The following is a 13,575-nucleotide window of genomic DNA, read 5'->3' on the forward strand; positions in this document are numbered from 1 at the left end:
ATCACTGAGATCAATCACTGATTGGGATCACCAACTGAGATCACTGATTGAGATCACCAACTGAGATCACTGAGATCAATCACTGATTGAGATCACCAACTGAGATCACTGATTGAGATCACCAACTGAGATCACTGATTGAGATCACCAACTGAGATCAATCACTGATTGAGATCACCAACTGAGATCAATCACTGATTGAGATCACTGATTGAGATCACTGATTGAGATCACCAACTGAGATCACTGAGATCAATCACTGATTGAGATCACCAACTGAGATCACTGATTGAGATCACCAACTGAGATCACTGATTGAGATCACCAACTGAGATCAATCACTGATTGAGATCACCAACTGAGATCAATCACTGATTGAGATCACTGATTGAGATCACTGATTGAGATCACCAACTGAGATCACTGAGATCAATCACTGGTTGAGATCACCGAGATCAATCACTGATTGAGATCACCAACTGAGATCACTGATTGAGATCACCAACTGAGATCACTGATTGAGATCACCAACTGAGATCAATCACTGATTGAGATCACTGATTGAGATCACCAACTGAGATCACTGATTGAGATCACCAACTGAGATCACTGATTGAGATCACCAACTGAGATCAATCACTGATTGAGATCACCAACTGAGATCACTGATTGAGATCACCAACTGAGATCAATCACTGATTGAGATCACTGATTGAGATCACTGATTGAGATCACCGACTGAGATCACTGATTGAGATCACCAACTGAGATCAATCACTGATTGAGATCACCAACTGAGATCACTGATTGAGATCATTGATTGAGATCACTGATTGAGATCACCGACTGAGATCACTGATTGAGATCACCGACTGAGATCACTGATTGAGATCACCAACTGAGATCACTGATTGAGATCACCGACTGAGATCACTGATTGAGATCATCAACTGAGATCACTGATTGAGATCACCAACTGAGATCACTGATTGAGATCACCAGTTGGGAGAGAAAAAAAAAGGCACAAGTAGTCAGACTTGGAGGGCTATAAAAGAGCAGTCCTAGATTCTAAAACACCATAAGCTGAAAATATTGCATCCTCTGATGCTTCTAAGATCTATAAGCTGTGACTGTCCTTGTGACTATAGCATTGGTCTATTTAGCCACATCAGACGTTGCATGGAGAAAAGATTTGTTTCTCAAGATGAAATGTCATAGAATATTTGCAAGGGGAAATAATTTCTCAAGATAAAAGTGTCACAACATATTAAAATATTTTAATTAAATAAATGTCAACTAAAATTGTAAATAAATATAAAAATCATTTGAGTTGGCAGTAAGGGGAGATAACATTGTCCCTGATGATAAATTCTGTTTCACAAAGCATCAAAATAATTCAAAGAAATGTATGTGTGTGTGCATGTTATTCCTGGTAACAGTGAGTATTTCAAAACTGTAAATAAAATCTCTATAGATATTTTTCATAAAAAATATTTGCACCTGTGTACATTTTAAAAGCAAACATGTTTCATTGTAGATGGTATTTCTACTGACTCACAGTGCAGTGTGTTTGTCATGGTGGTAAACATGAGAACATCCTTAACATACTGATTAATTCTATCTATAATACAGAACTATTTTGTCAACATGTTTACCTGCATTGAGAAATACTGCATTACATATGCCAGTCTCTAGACAATAAATAAAATCCAAAGCATAATCAACTCTGATCTTCACTGACACAGTCCCGTAACTCCTTCCCTGCAGTTTCTGTCTTGATAGCTAGTGTCAATAAGCACTGAATTAAGAACACGCTCCCCCAAGTCACTGGATAGAGCCAGGGTAGATCACTGGATACCAGGGAAGCGCTGGCAAACGGAGTTATCAAACCTGGTATCTCAATAAGAACATTCATCCAAGCCATGGCAGTACTACGAATGTCTGTAGGGTAGAGTTCAGGGGTAAAGGCATTCAGTATGGAATAGATTGGAACCATACTAAAGTAGCATGCTATAATGAGGACAGCCTTAAATGCATGATGAGGAATGATGCTGAATACAAGTAGGGAGCCTGCAGTCAGGGAAGAAAAAAATCTCAGTGTCCGTATCCTACCCAGCATGTGACTTTCGATGAGTATCATGGCTAGAAACAGACCTGGGATTTCCCCGATGAATACGGAGAACATGTTCAGATATGGGTCAACGCCGAGCTTGTCCATGTACTCTGGCAGGTAGACAGTCACACCCCAGTAACCCGCGGCCTGAAGAAACCAAATCAGAGAAAATGCTAAAGTGTGCCGCCTGAGTTTCTCGGTGAACAAATGGAAGAGAACAAATCTTGGCTTCACGGAGGGAGGACTTATTATTTTATCTGCAAAACAAATAGTCAATGTACATGACATAAAATTATAATATGTAGATTGTATTCATAGTCTATGTAAAGCAAATCACATCTTAGAAATTCAAAACAATATTGCATGACAAAATTACAATGTGTTCATTTTTACATCGAGCTAATCAAAGTGTGTGTGTTTGTGTCAAGAAGATGTCATTTTAAATTCTGATTTTTCGAAGGAAACCCTGGAAATTACCATTTTCAATTTTTTTGTTAAGTCTTCGTAAATCTATGTTCAAGGAGCAAGTATCAGGCATGACTAAGCTTATGATACATGGGAACTATGAAAACATATTATGACTGTTTACTTCTATTATCAGACATGGCTAAGCTTATGATACATGGGAACTATGAAAACATATTATGACTGTTTACTTCTATTATCAGACATGGCTAAGTTTATGATACATGGGATCTATGGAAACATATTATGACTGTTTCCTTCTATTATCAGACATGGCTAAGTTTATGATACATGGGAACTATGAAAACATATTATGACTGTTTACTTCTATTATCAGACATGGCTAAGTTTATGATACATGGGAACTATGGATACATATTATGACTGTTTACTTCTATTATCAGACATGGCTAAGCTTATGATACATGGGAACTATGGATACATATTATGACTGTTTACTTCTATTATCAGACATGGCTAAGCTTATGATACATGGGATCTATGGAAACATATTATGACTGTTTACTTCTATTATCAGACATGGCTAAGCTTATGATACATGGGATCTATGAAAACATATTATGACTGTTTACTTCTATTATCAGACATGGCTAAGCTTATGATACATGGGATCTATGAAAACATATTATGACTGTTTACTTCTATTATCAGACATGGCTAAGTTTATGATACATGGGAACTATGGAAACATATTATGACTGTTTACTTCTATTATCAGACATGGCTAAGTTTATGATACATGGGAACTATGGATACATATTATGACTGTTTACTTCTATTATCAGACATGGCTAAGCTTATGATACATGGGAACTATGGATACATATTATGACTGTTTATTTCTAATATCAGACATGGCTAAGTTTATGATACATGGGATCTACAGAAACATATTATGACTGTTTACTTCTATTATCAGACATGGCTAAGTTTATGGTGCATGGCAACTATTAAAGTTATGTTACGCCCAGTTTGCTTGTTTTTATTCTTTTCAAGTTGTAAAAGAAAAACAATAATAAAAGCCAGTTTTAAATAATTGAAAATCATACTTCAGAAATATAATTCCTAAGAAAAGATTATGAATAATATACTTTTAAATACTAATCACATTACTGCTTGTTTGTTTCAAAATGGTATTTCAAGCAGCTCTTCTGAAATGAAGATTAGTATGTCCTATTCCAAACATCCTGCAGGACGGCAGCTGGGAGGGTTCAAAATCAGGACCTTCATGATGACAGTCCGACACGCATACCTCATGACCAGGCAGCCATCAAATAAACCTCATGTGTAAAGCTATTATCTTTTTAGACGCTACACTATACAGCAATGCCTTCTATCTGAATAATTAAAAAATATTTTGTGCCCACCTCCTGAACATGTGATTTAAACTAATATAAAAAGTCATAGGCCTGTTGTGAAATTTTTCAAATGATGGTTTCTGACCTTGAAATTTTCCAGGCTGACAGTGTCAATAGTTAAACCAATCAAATATTATTTTTACAAATTGTAATAATTTTGTGTGTTATAATTATATTATACATTATTTGAATGCATTACGATGAAGTTCTATTCCAGCATATCCCAAAGTTTGTATTAATTTTTTTTATAAAGATAAACTGATTTGAAAGTTTAATTACTTTAATGTCAAGGTCATACTATTATATCATCATATTTAATTTAGCTAAAGAAAAACTTTTTTTTTTCAAGAAAAACTTAAATATTTACCCAGATCTGGCAAAAAACATTTGTTAATTCTTGCAATTGCAAGCAAAACTTTTTCTGCTTCCCTTCTCTTGCCAACTGCCAGTAGAAATCGTGGACTTTCAAAAAATGCAAATGGTTGGAACATAAGAAGTAAAATCGCTGGGGCAGCACATGCACAGACAAACCATCGCCAACCAAACCGAGGCTGAATCAACCAATTCAATCCACTCGCTGTAACAGCTCCCAGAGCACCACACAATGTCACTATCACCAGTATGGCTCCACGACGATGTTTAGGAAGGCATTCTGAAACAAGATATTTCTATTGTAAACTGATAGCATTTTTTCCAAACTTTTAACTCAAGGTCAACTGCTGAAACAGTTACAAACATCAAGAAGTGATGCTGGCCCATGATGATCTCATCCATGAAACCATGCAAAATTAGATTATTGAATCTTGATAGTGATTAATTAATTATTATTTAATTTGAATAGATTATGTTAATTTATTCAACATTCTAAAAATGTATTAACTGCAACTATTAACACACAACTATGAATGGCTCCAACGCACCAAACACACAACCATGAATGGCTCCAACGCACCAGTTGAAACCAATTAGTCCATCAGTTGACTAAGACAAAAATGTACATTATTGTAAAATTATTTTATTCTGACTCATTATTATCTTAGCTCTTTGTAAAATCATCAAACTTTGTTAATTTTCTTACAATTTTGTTTGTATGGGGTAAAATAGCGCCTGCCTAAGGCATAGGCAAAATAGACAGCCACCTAAGCCCTCTGAATGGTGGGGGCCTTGCACAGAACTCAAAACTATTTTTTGAGAAAAGAAATATAGCGAAACTTGTTGAAGTTTACTAGCCTGACATTTTTAAATAAATTATGTTATTTTATTTGTTTGCTGTTTTTGGTTGTTTTTTTTGGGGCCACCAAATTTACTTCGCCTAGGGCCTTCAATTATCTAAGGCCAGCCCCGGGTAAGGACATTATGTTTATCTAACTGGTTTATAATGTTCCTATCAAGTATGTGTTCCAGTATTTTACCTCTGATCATCCTGAGTGATACTGGTCTGTAGTTTCCTAGATCAGATTTATCTCCTTTGTTTAAATAGAGGGAGTGACATTAGCTTCTTTCAAGCCCATGGGTACTTTTATTAAAGCAGCTAAAAAATTTACAAAGAGTAGTTTCCCATCAAGATCATGTGACCTATATAGAGTAGGCACTGTGTTTTGACATCCCCCGCTTAATAAACATTGTCAAAACACAGACAGGAGCACTTGTAGCCAAAACTCTTTTGTGTTGGAAGCTAAGCTATTGACTATATTAAAGCTAGAGACTAGTTAAAGGAAGCGTGGTGGTAGAGTATTAAAACACAGCCGCTGAACCAAACCCCTAAAACATTTCATTAAGAAAGTACAAGTCATTGGTCCCTGCATATGGATCTTGTGTCTTGAAAAGAAATGAATTCAAAATGGCTTGAGTGTGTGTAAAATAAATTTCTATGTCACTGAGTCTAATTTCTAAATGTTCACCTTCATTAAAAAAAATAAAAGATTCTTAGCAGCATTGAATGAGTGTATAGTGTGTAATTAATACAAGAACTAATATTACTTAAACATTGAAATTGATTTTATAGTTTCTTTATTAAAACTTGAATTTTTTAAAATAATACCAACACTATAAGCCAGAGTAATGAGCTCTGTTCACTAACACTGTTTGTTGTTGGCCTCCTTCAGTTGTAGAAGGCCTATGGTTAATTTTAAACACTTTTTCAAGTCACTGTGTAGCACTATTTTGGAGAGACACTCCCGTCTACATATATCGCAGGTTAGGGTGACTTTCACTTTGGAGGTAGAGGAGCCAGCCATTTTTCATTTGGCTCGCTTTTCTTCCATAACTGAGGCTTCAGTTTTTTCTTTCCATAGTTCTCTTGGTCAAAATTTCTCTCCACATAGTGCGGTCTAAGGCTATGTCTTCCCAGTAGTCCACACAGTAACATGACAATATTAACTTCCTTGCCAAGGGAAGACAACCTGAAATCTTAAAGTATACCGATGACTTATTTGTGTGTCATAAGGCCAGCAAAATGATCACTGGTCTATACTTCCCCAGTCAAACGTCAGTCAGAGCTGGGTGACTGAGAAATGTCTTCAAATCGTAAGGCAAATTTCCCTTGTCTGAACTCAAACCCAAGTCTCTTGGCTAGGTCAACAACTTGATTTCTCACTCTATTGTGTTCAATGTTAACAAGAGACTAGCCAATCACTTCAAAACCTTATCAACAAAAGTGTCTTAAAAAATAAAAAAAGTAAATACCTAACAACAAAACAAATCCCACAGATTCGAAAGCTCCTGTACCGATAGCAACCATGCATCGTGATGCTATAAATAAGAGAAATGAAGGAGCAAAAGCTGAGACCACTCCAAACAGAGCAATGAAGATAATACCAAAGAGAAAGGGCAATCGTCGGCCATGTGCGTCACTTATAACTCCTGCTATGTAACCACCAATGATGCCAGTTAATCCAGTGCTGAAATAGAATGAAGTTAATCAATCAAATGAAGAAATTATTTTGTAACAGATTCCAATATAGACTTGTAATCATTGTAATTATATTCTGATGTACACCTTAGCAGAAAAAATTGTTCTTTATCTGCAGTATAGTTCATGGATTTGTGTGTGTGTGTGGGGGGGGGGGGGTCTCTTTTAACTTAATGCTTTATATTATTTAATTAGAATCACATTTGTTTCACTCTGGTGTAATGCAGTGTCCAGAGTGTTAGAATATTGTGTACAGACATATTATAACCTAAATTTAGAGCATTCATTAGCAAGTGACAATTAAACATTATTTCAACAGTGATAGCAACACAAACAAGATTGAAAAAAAATGAAGACCTAAAGGTGTACAGGTCACCAAACTTTGTAACACACTAACCAACTTTCTTGACGTTCACAAAACAAAGATTAGGTCCACAATCCTCATTCTGAAATCCTGAACTAAAAACCACAAGCTCTTTAAATATTTGACCTTGAAACCCTTGGTTAGGCAACAAATGCTTGTAAAATGTAAAGTGTTTTACATGTTTTCGATGTTCCTTTAGAGTTGAAAATAATCTACCTTCTAATCCAAACCTCCCGCAGGGCAACAGGGGATGGCGGCAGGCAGGGCTTGAACCCGAGACCATTGAGACAACCAAACGACAGTCCAGCAAGCATTCTGCATGACCAGACATCCATCCATATTTTGTGACTACCATGCTCTTTATGGTCTATGAACTAGCCAGACGAGTCTGGCAGCTCCAAACTCTAAGCAAATAACTAGACCTATACATTTCAAATGTGTAATTGTTTTAAAATGTAGCCCCAGATGAAGATCTAAAAAAAAAATGTATACACATACATACTATTCGTTGACGATCAGAATATTATTAAAACATGAAAATTGCTTTGTGTTTTTATCAAACATTTCATTCAATAATTACCAGAATGGGAGCCAAGGAAAATCCATATCACCAAGTTGCCATTCTTTTTTCACAGCCGTCGTCAGGAAAATAAAAAGCATCATCTCTGAGCACACTGCAAAATATCCACCACCTACAAGGGCCAACATTCTCCAATGAAACTGACCCAATTTTATGCCAGATAAAACGTCATCAATATGAAATATTTGTGTTTCACGTTGATCTTGATTTGCAGTTTTTAAAAGCAATGCAACAGAGCTGTCTCGATTTGATAAGTCGTCATTTAGAGCTTCAGTGGCACCTTCAGAGCTCTCCTTTGGAGAATCAAGGGAAGCCACACAAGAATCAGCTGCACTTTCCATTGCTGCGTCTGCCAGTACCGGCAATACAAGGAAATAATACCTGAATTGGAAATCATATTTTAAATCATATTTTAAATCATATTTTAAAAAAAAATTACAAATGAATAAAATGAATAAAAATCAGACTAACTTGCATGACACGCTAATTAGAGTTATTTCAAATCAATATAATACAGGAAGTTAGAATATAATATAGGGCTAACTTGTGTAGAAAAGGGTAAAGGTTAACTTGTGTAGGAAAGGGTAAAGGTTAACTTGTGTAGAAAAGGGTAAAGGCTAACTTGTGTAGAAAAGGGTAAAGGTTAACTTGTGTAGAAAAGGGTAAAGGTTAACTTGTGTAGAAAAGGATAAAGGTTAACTTGTGTAGAAAAGGGTAAAGGGTAACTTGTGTAGAAAAGGGTAAAGGCTAACTTGTGTAGAAAAGGGTAAAGGCTAACTTGTGTAGAAAAGGGTAAAGGCTAACTTGTGTAGAAAAGGGTAAAGGTTAACTTGTGTAGAAAAGGGTAAAGGTTAACTTGTGTAGGAAAGGGTACAGGTATCTTTTTAGATCTTGGGCTCTATGGGGGCAGAGTATTTAAGTTCTTTTGTTTCTACAGCAGAACAAGGGCATCACATAGCCAGCACAACAATCAATCTCATTTACTACACCAACGTGAGTCAGGTGCCAAAAAGAATTGGGTGGACTCTGGGGCAACTTAAAGTTAAAAAATCTCAGTCTTCACCAGGATTCGAACTCAATAACCCCCAGTTCTGCCGCTTTTCCACCACACCCATGTCTAGCTTATATGACACAAATCAAGTTATTCTATGTAGTATTAAAGGTAGTTATAATGTAATGGTAATATAAATTGTAATGTAATTTACATGAGCAAATGAAACATAAGGTTAACATTATTATACAAGAGAAGCTAGAAAGAATGAGCTATTTTTTTTTTATTTTTTTTTTTGAAACTTTATTTAATAAACATATATAAAATATAGATTCATCTGAAAAATAATTAGATCCAAACCTTGTTGAATTGGGCTAGCAGGTTGTCAGTTTAACACACATTCTAAGTCCTGGTGACACTGGGAGAGTTAGAAAAAAAAAAAAATAAATAAAAGTAAAAATTAGATCTCTTTGATTAATTTTTATCCCAATTTTAATTAAACAGCAAAAGTATAAGTTATTCCTGTTATCAATCTCCACGCTAATCCTAGCTAGCAAACAAAAATTGGTTGTTTTAAAAGTCCAAAATTTGTGAAAGCCAATAGAAAAAATAAAGGAGAAAAATAGGAAGGGGGCAACTGAAGGTTGATGTTTGAAAGTCAAAGGTCATGTCACAGATGTTGACAGTTGTGCTGAGATGGGCATTAAAATGTAGCTATGAGAAACTCAGACATGTTCAATCACACTGTCCTCAGATTACATTAGCTGAATATAAGTGAGACGAAGATGGACTAGCTTAATTTTTTAACATATTTACTAAATATAATCATTTTATAAATAATCTACATCATACGGTTTAAATTTGAAGTATTATTTTTACTATTCCCAAATTTTTCAATTCTCTGTAAGAAAAACACATGAGGTGGTAATCTCATATATTTGGATCAAGTTAAATGCCTGGAAATCACTCTGTTTTGGACCCTCAAAATTTTTATTATATTTTGTATTAATCATTACAATTAATCAATTAAATGGATTACTTTGGGCACATATTTTGAGTACTCTTCATTACAAATTAGCTTTTAAAAAAAGCTCATGACATTAAACAATTCCTAATTAAAATTATGCTCAACATAAATCTAGCAGACTTTTTACAAAATTTTTAGAGGGGCAATTAATAGGTTCTTCAAGAACTGTATCAGAGCTGAACAGCTTAATATTTATCATCATCAAACTCCATTTGATAGAGGGCCTGAGATGCTCAAATCTCTCTTGTATAGAGCCCTGTATAGAAACCCTGGTGTTGTAATGCACATAAGTAGCCTTACAGGTCAAGAAACTGGCTTCACGGTTCTGTCGAGACTGAAGTCAGCAAGTCAGGGGCAGTCGCAAGAAATTTCAGAGACACAGTTTCCTATTCCTCCCTGCAGCAAAGAACAGTGAGTCGAAGTTTGGAGAGAACTTTCCAAAATTTGAACTAACAGTACAGTGCCACAGTGGCCAGGCATGCACTAGATTTATGTTATAATAATAATACTAATAGCTTGTTCAGGCCTGGGCAGCATCCAATGCTCCATCAAGGAGAGGTGCAACCGGGATGCTCAATGTGTTCTCAGACTGCTGGCTTTTCAAGATTTGTCCCAGCTTGATTTTTTTAAAATAATTTTATCAATATGGTGATTCCATGATAACTTTTCATTTATTAATACACCTTGATATTTTGAGTTTATAGTTTATGTTTACCAAGAATAATGTAAGTAGTTTTTATTTGTTTAAGTATTTTGTTACTCTTAATCGCTGACATTTTTCTGGGTGGAAAGACACTACAATTTGATTCCAATTTCTGTAATTCTTCCAATTCTTTTTGTAAAATTTCTGTATCTTGTGCTGTTTTTATTGTTTTATATATTATGTAATTGTCTGCAAATAATCTGACTTTTGTTCCTGAACTAATGCAATTTGGTAACTCATTAATGTAAATTAAAAATAGTAGAGGATCTAAGACTGTCCCTTGAGGTACACCTGAGTTTACTGTTATTGGTGTTGATTTAGACTATAGACATTTATTATTACTGTTTGTTCTCCCCCTATCAGAAAATCCTGAATCCACTGATTTAATGCCAATGGACAATCAATGCCAAAATATTTAAATTTTTAAGCAAACTATGGGGGTGAATTTTGCCAAAAGCCTTAGAAAAATCTAATAAGACAGCATCTATTTGCTCACTATTATCTTGAAACCTTTTAACAAATCATCAATTAGTCCTACTGACCTATTAGTTTTGTGCTTCACATGATCTATATTTCCTAAAGCCATGTTGGAATGTTGTAAGGACATTATGTTTGTCTAAGTGGTTAATGATGTTGCTACATATTATCATATTATGTGTTCTATATCTAGGGTTTATTTACATGTGATCTTCTGTGATGTGGTGCTGGTTAGTGATAGATCTATTCTAGAAATCCTTTTTATTCTTATCATGATCTAATCTATATTATGATTATCAACTCTAGTCGAGTCTCTAGGCCTAAGATCATTTGATCATATTGATTCATATCATTATCATTTATTCATTATCTAAATCTATGAGTATATACTAGAGTAGTTTATTTAATCCGAACATTACATGAATTCAAACACTCGCTGTTTTTGTGGTCATTACATCTTTATTTTGATATTTAATATGAAACTAGTGTGCTGTATAATGTGCTTGTCCATTTTCCAATAATTTTAACCCAATTTCCTATCCATTTAGCTATCTTATTATGTAAGAAAAAAGAATTTCAAATTTGTAAGTCAGGTTGTTGTTTTTTCCTTTGTTACAAGGATGACTTTACCTCTTCCTAGGGTTAAGACTATATTTTTTGATTGGCTAAGTCTATTTTAATGAGCCCGCCAATATTTATCTGTTTTTGAGCTGATTTATTTGATTCATAAGCCAAGTTGTTTGATTCCATAAAAAAAAAATTAATAGGGTGTTTGAATTAAATTACGATTTTCTTACCAAAATTTATTTCAAACAGCCAGTTTTGGACATCAATGTTAATTATCTTATATTATATTTGTTTTTTTGTTGTTGTTTTTTTATAGAGAATAAATGGGCAAATGTTTGGGGTGAGCTTGGTACATCGAATGAAGTTAAATGTCTAGATCTAGATCTACTAGATATATCCTGATTTATATAGAGATAATATTAAATAAAGGATTCAGTTATTTAGACAAGAATAGCTATATATATATACTATCCTAACCTGTACTATAGTACAAATGATCATCTGTATAGAAATTTATTAAATTAATAAACAAAAAACAAAAACATTCAACACACATTTAATCATGCAAACATAAAATAAGTCTAAAAGTCTGTAGAAGTCACTATCCCAGTGACCTAATTTTGGTAAAATAGTGTGTTCATATTTTTATTTGTTGTGTTAGTATTTATGCATAATTTGAAAACATCTTAATGATTTCATGTGAGGGGATATGCCTGGGGATCTTAAAATTTAGTTAATATAGAATTAAAATCTGAGTTTATTGATGCCTAAATATAGACACTGTCTGAAATAAATTATAATGGTGTCCGGAATCAAATAATGTGGGTCAAATTAGTCCGAATTAAATGAAAACACATGGCCTCTTTGACCTTAAATATAATAACAAATATAGGTTAGGGGTACAAATATAACTTATAAGTAGTCATCCTTATTCTCCTTAAAACTAAAGAAGATTTTGATCTTCATTTTCTTTTCTATGTCGAACCATTGTCAAATAATGCGCTGTCAAAGTCAAACTTTGAAATTTTGGCCTATAGGTGTCCAAATAGCATAATAAAGTACTCTAGATATATCATTATTATATCATACTGGTCTGTTCAAATCCGTTAGAAATCTTTGCTGATAAAACACTGCTTTCCCAATAATTTTTTTTTAATACCAATTAAAAAAAAAAAAACAATAAACTACTTTGTAACTGTGTTGCACTCAGATAATTTCAACAATACCCGTAACTGTGGCATCGGGTGAAAGAACTTATCTTTAGAAACTTTTCGCACATCAAACTTACTATAAGCTATGACTATGAGTATGAGTAACTGTGTTATTCTGTAATCGCATTATGATTATGATTAATTTAAATTTTTATTTTAATTAATCTGTTTGAACTGGGCTTACTGGGTCTGGGTCATCGGGTGACGACTTGACGTGGGTCAGATTTTTCTCCTTTTTTAATATATTTATACTACAATAACCAGATCTATACAATATAGGAGTATGGATTTTAGATTAGATCTAGATTCTCTAGGTCTAGATCTAGAAATAGATCTAAATTAAGAAGATTACACAGAATGACAGATCTTACCTTGTTACCTTGTTTCAGATTTTTATAAAGTGTAAACATACGACCTTATTTTCCATCCTACTTTTTAGACTACTCTACGGTGTCTCGTTAGAAAAGCTCAGATCTACAAAAGATGGGAGATCCTTTTCTTCTGATGTAGGCTGGATACACACTTATCTTTAAAAATATTACAAAAATAATAATAACTAAAAAAATAAGGCCCTCTAGTTAAAGTTCCCCCATACCTTCCTGTTGCTATTAAATTCCTGTGTCTAATTACTCTAATACGTTGAATTGGAACGGCCTTTTTACCTTTACCTACTATATAGTCTGTTGAATCGTTGGGGCATCGAGCAAGATTTGTCCACCGTCTTTCTCCATTCCTCTCTGTCGTTTGCCTTAGTTAGAACCTCTTTCAATGTCAGGCCCGTCCATTC

At 34.2% G+C, this 13,575-nt stretch overlaps 1 protein-coding gene across 1 annotated transcript; it reads right to left on the reverse strand.

Moving 5' to 3' along the window:
- Nucleotides 1-684: 684 nt before the first annotated feature.
- Nucleotides 685-13,206, reverse strand: LOC106050771 (uncharacterized). Its single transcript, XM_056044686.1, has 6 exons — nucleotides 13,160-13,206; nucleotides 9,164-9,221; nucleotides 7,813-8,193; nucleotides 6,643-6,857; nucleotides 4,325-4,609; nucleotides 685-2,370 (listed from the first exon to the last, which is right to left on the reverse strand). The coding sequence occupies exons 3-6, from the start codon at nucleotides 8,151-8,153 to the stop codon at nucleotides 1,721-1,723; spliced, it is 1,491 nt and encodes a 496-aa protein (XP_055900661.1). The 5' UTR covers nucleotides 8,154-8,193; nucleotides 9,164-9,221; nucleotides 13,160-13,206; the 3' UTR covers nucleotides 685-1,720.
- Nucleotides 13,207-13,575: the final 369 nt, after the last annotated feature.

Source organism: Biomphalaria glabrata, chromosome 10 (assembly GCF_947242115.1).
Source record: "Biomphalaria glabrata chromosome 10, xgBioGlab47.1, whole genome shotgun sequence".
In the NCBI taxonomy this organism is placed as follows: Eukaryota; Metazoa; Mollusca; class Gastropoda; family Planorbidae; genus Biomphalaria; species Biomphalaria glabrata.

Excerpts from the sequence above, each read along its gene's own strand:
- LOC106050771 (XM_056044686.1), bottom strand. The coding sequence starts at position 8,153 with ATGGAAAGTGCAGCTGATTCTTGTGTGGCTTCCCTTGATTCTCCAAAG. Across the intron at positions 6,858-7,812 it reads TTTCCTTGGCTCCCATTCTG|CACTGGATTAACTGGCATCA; the intron begins GTAATTATTGAA and ends ATTCTATTTCAG. Across the intron at positions 2,371-4,324 it reads ATGTTTTTTGCCAGATCTGG|ATAAAATAATAAGTCCTCCC; the intron begins GTAAATATTTAA and ends TTTGTTTTGCAG.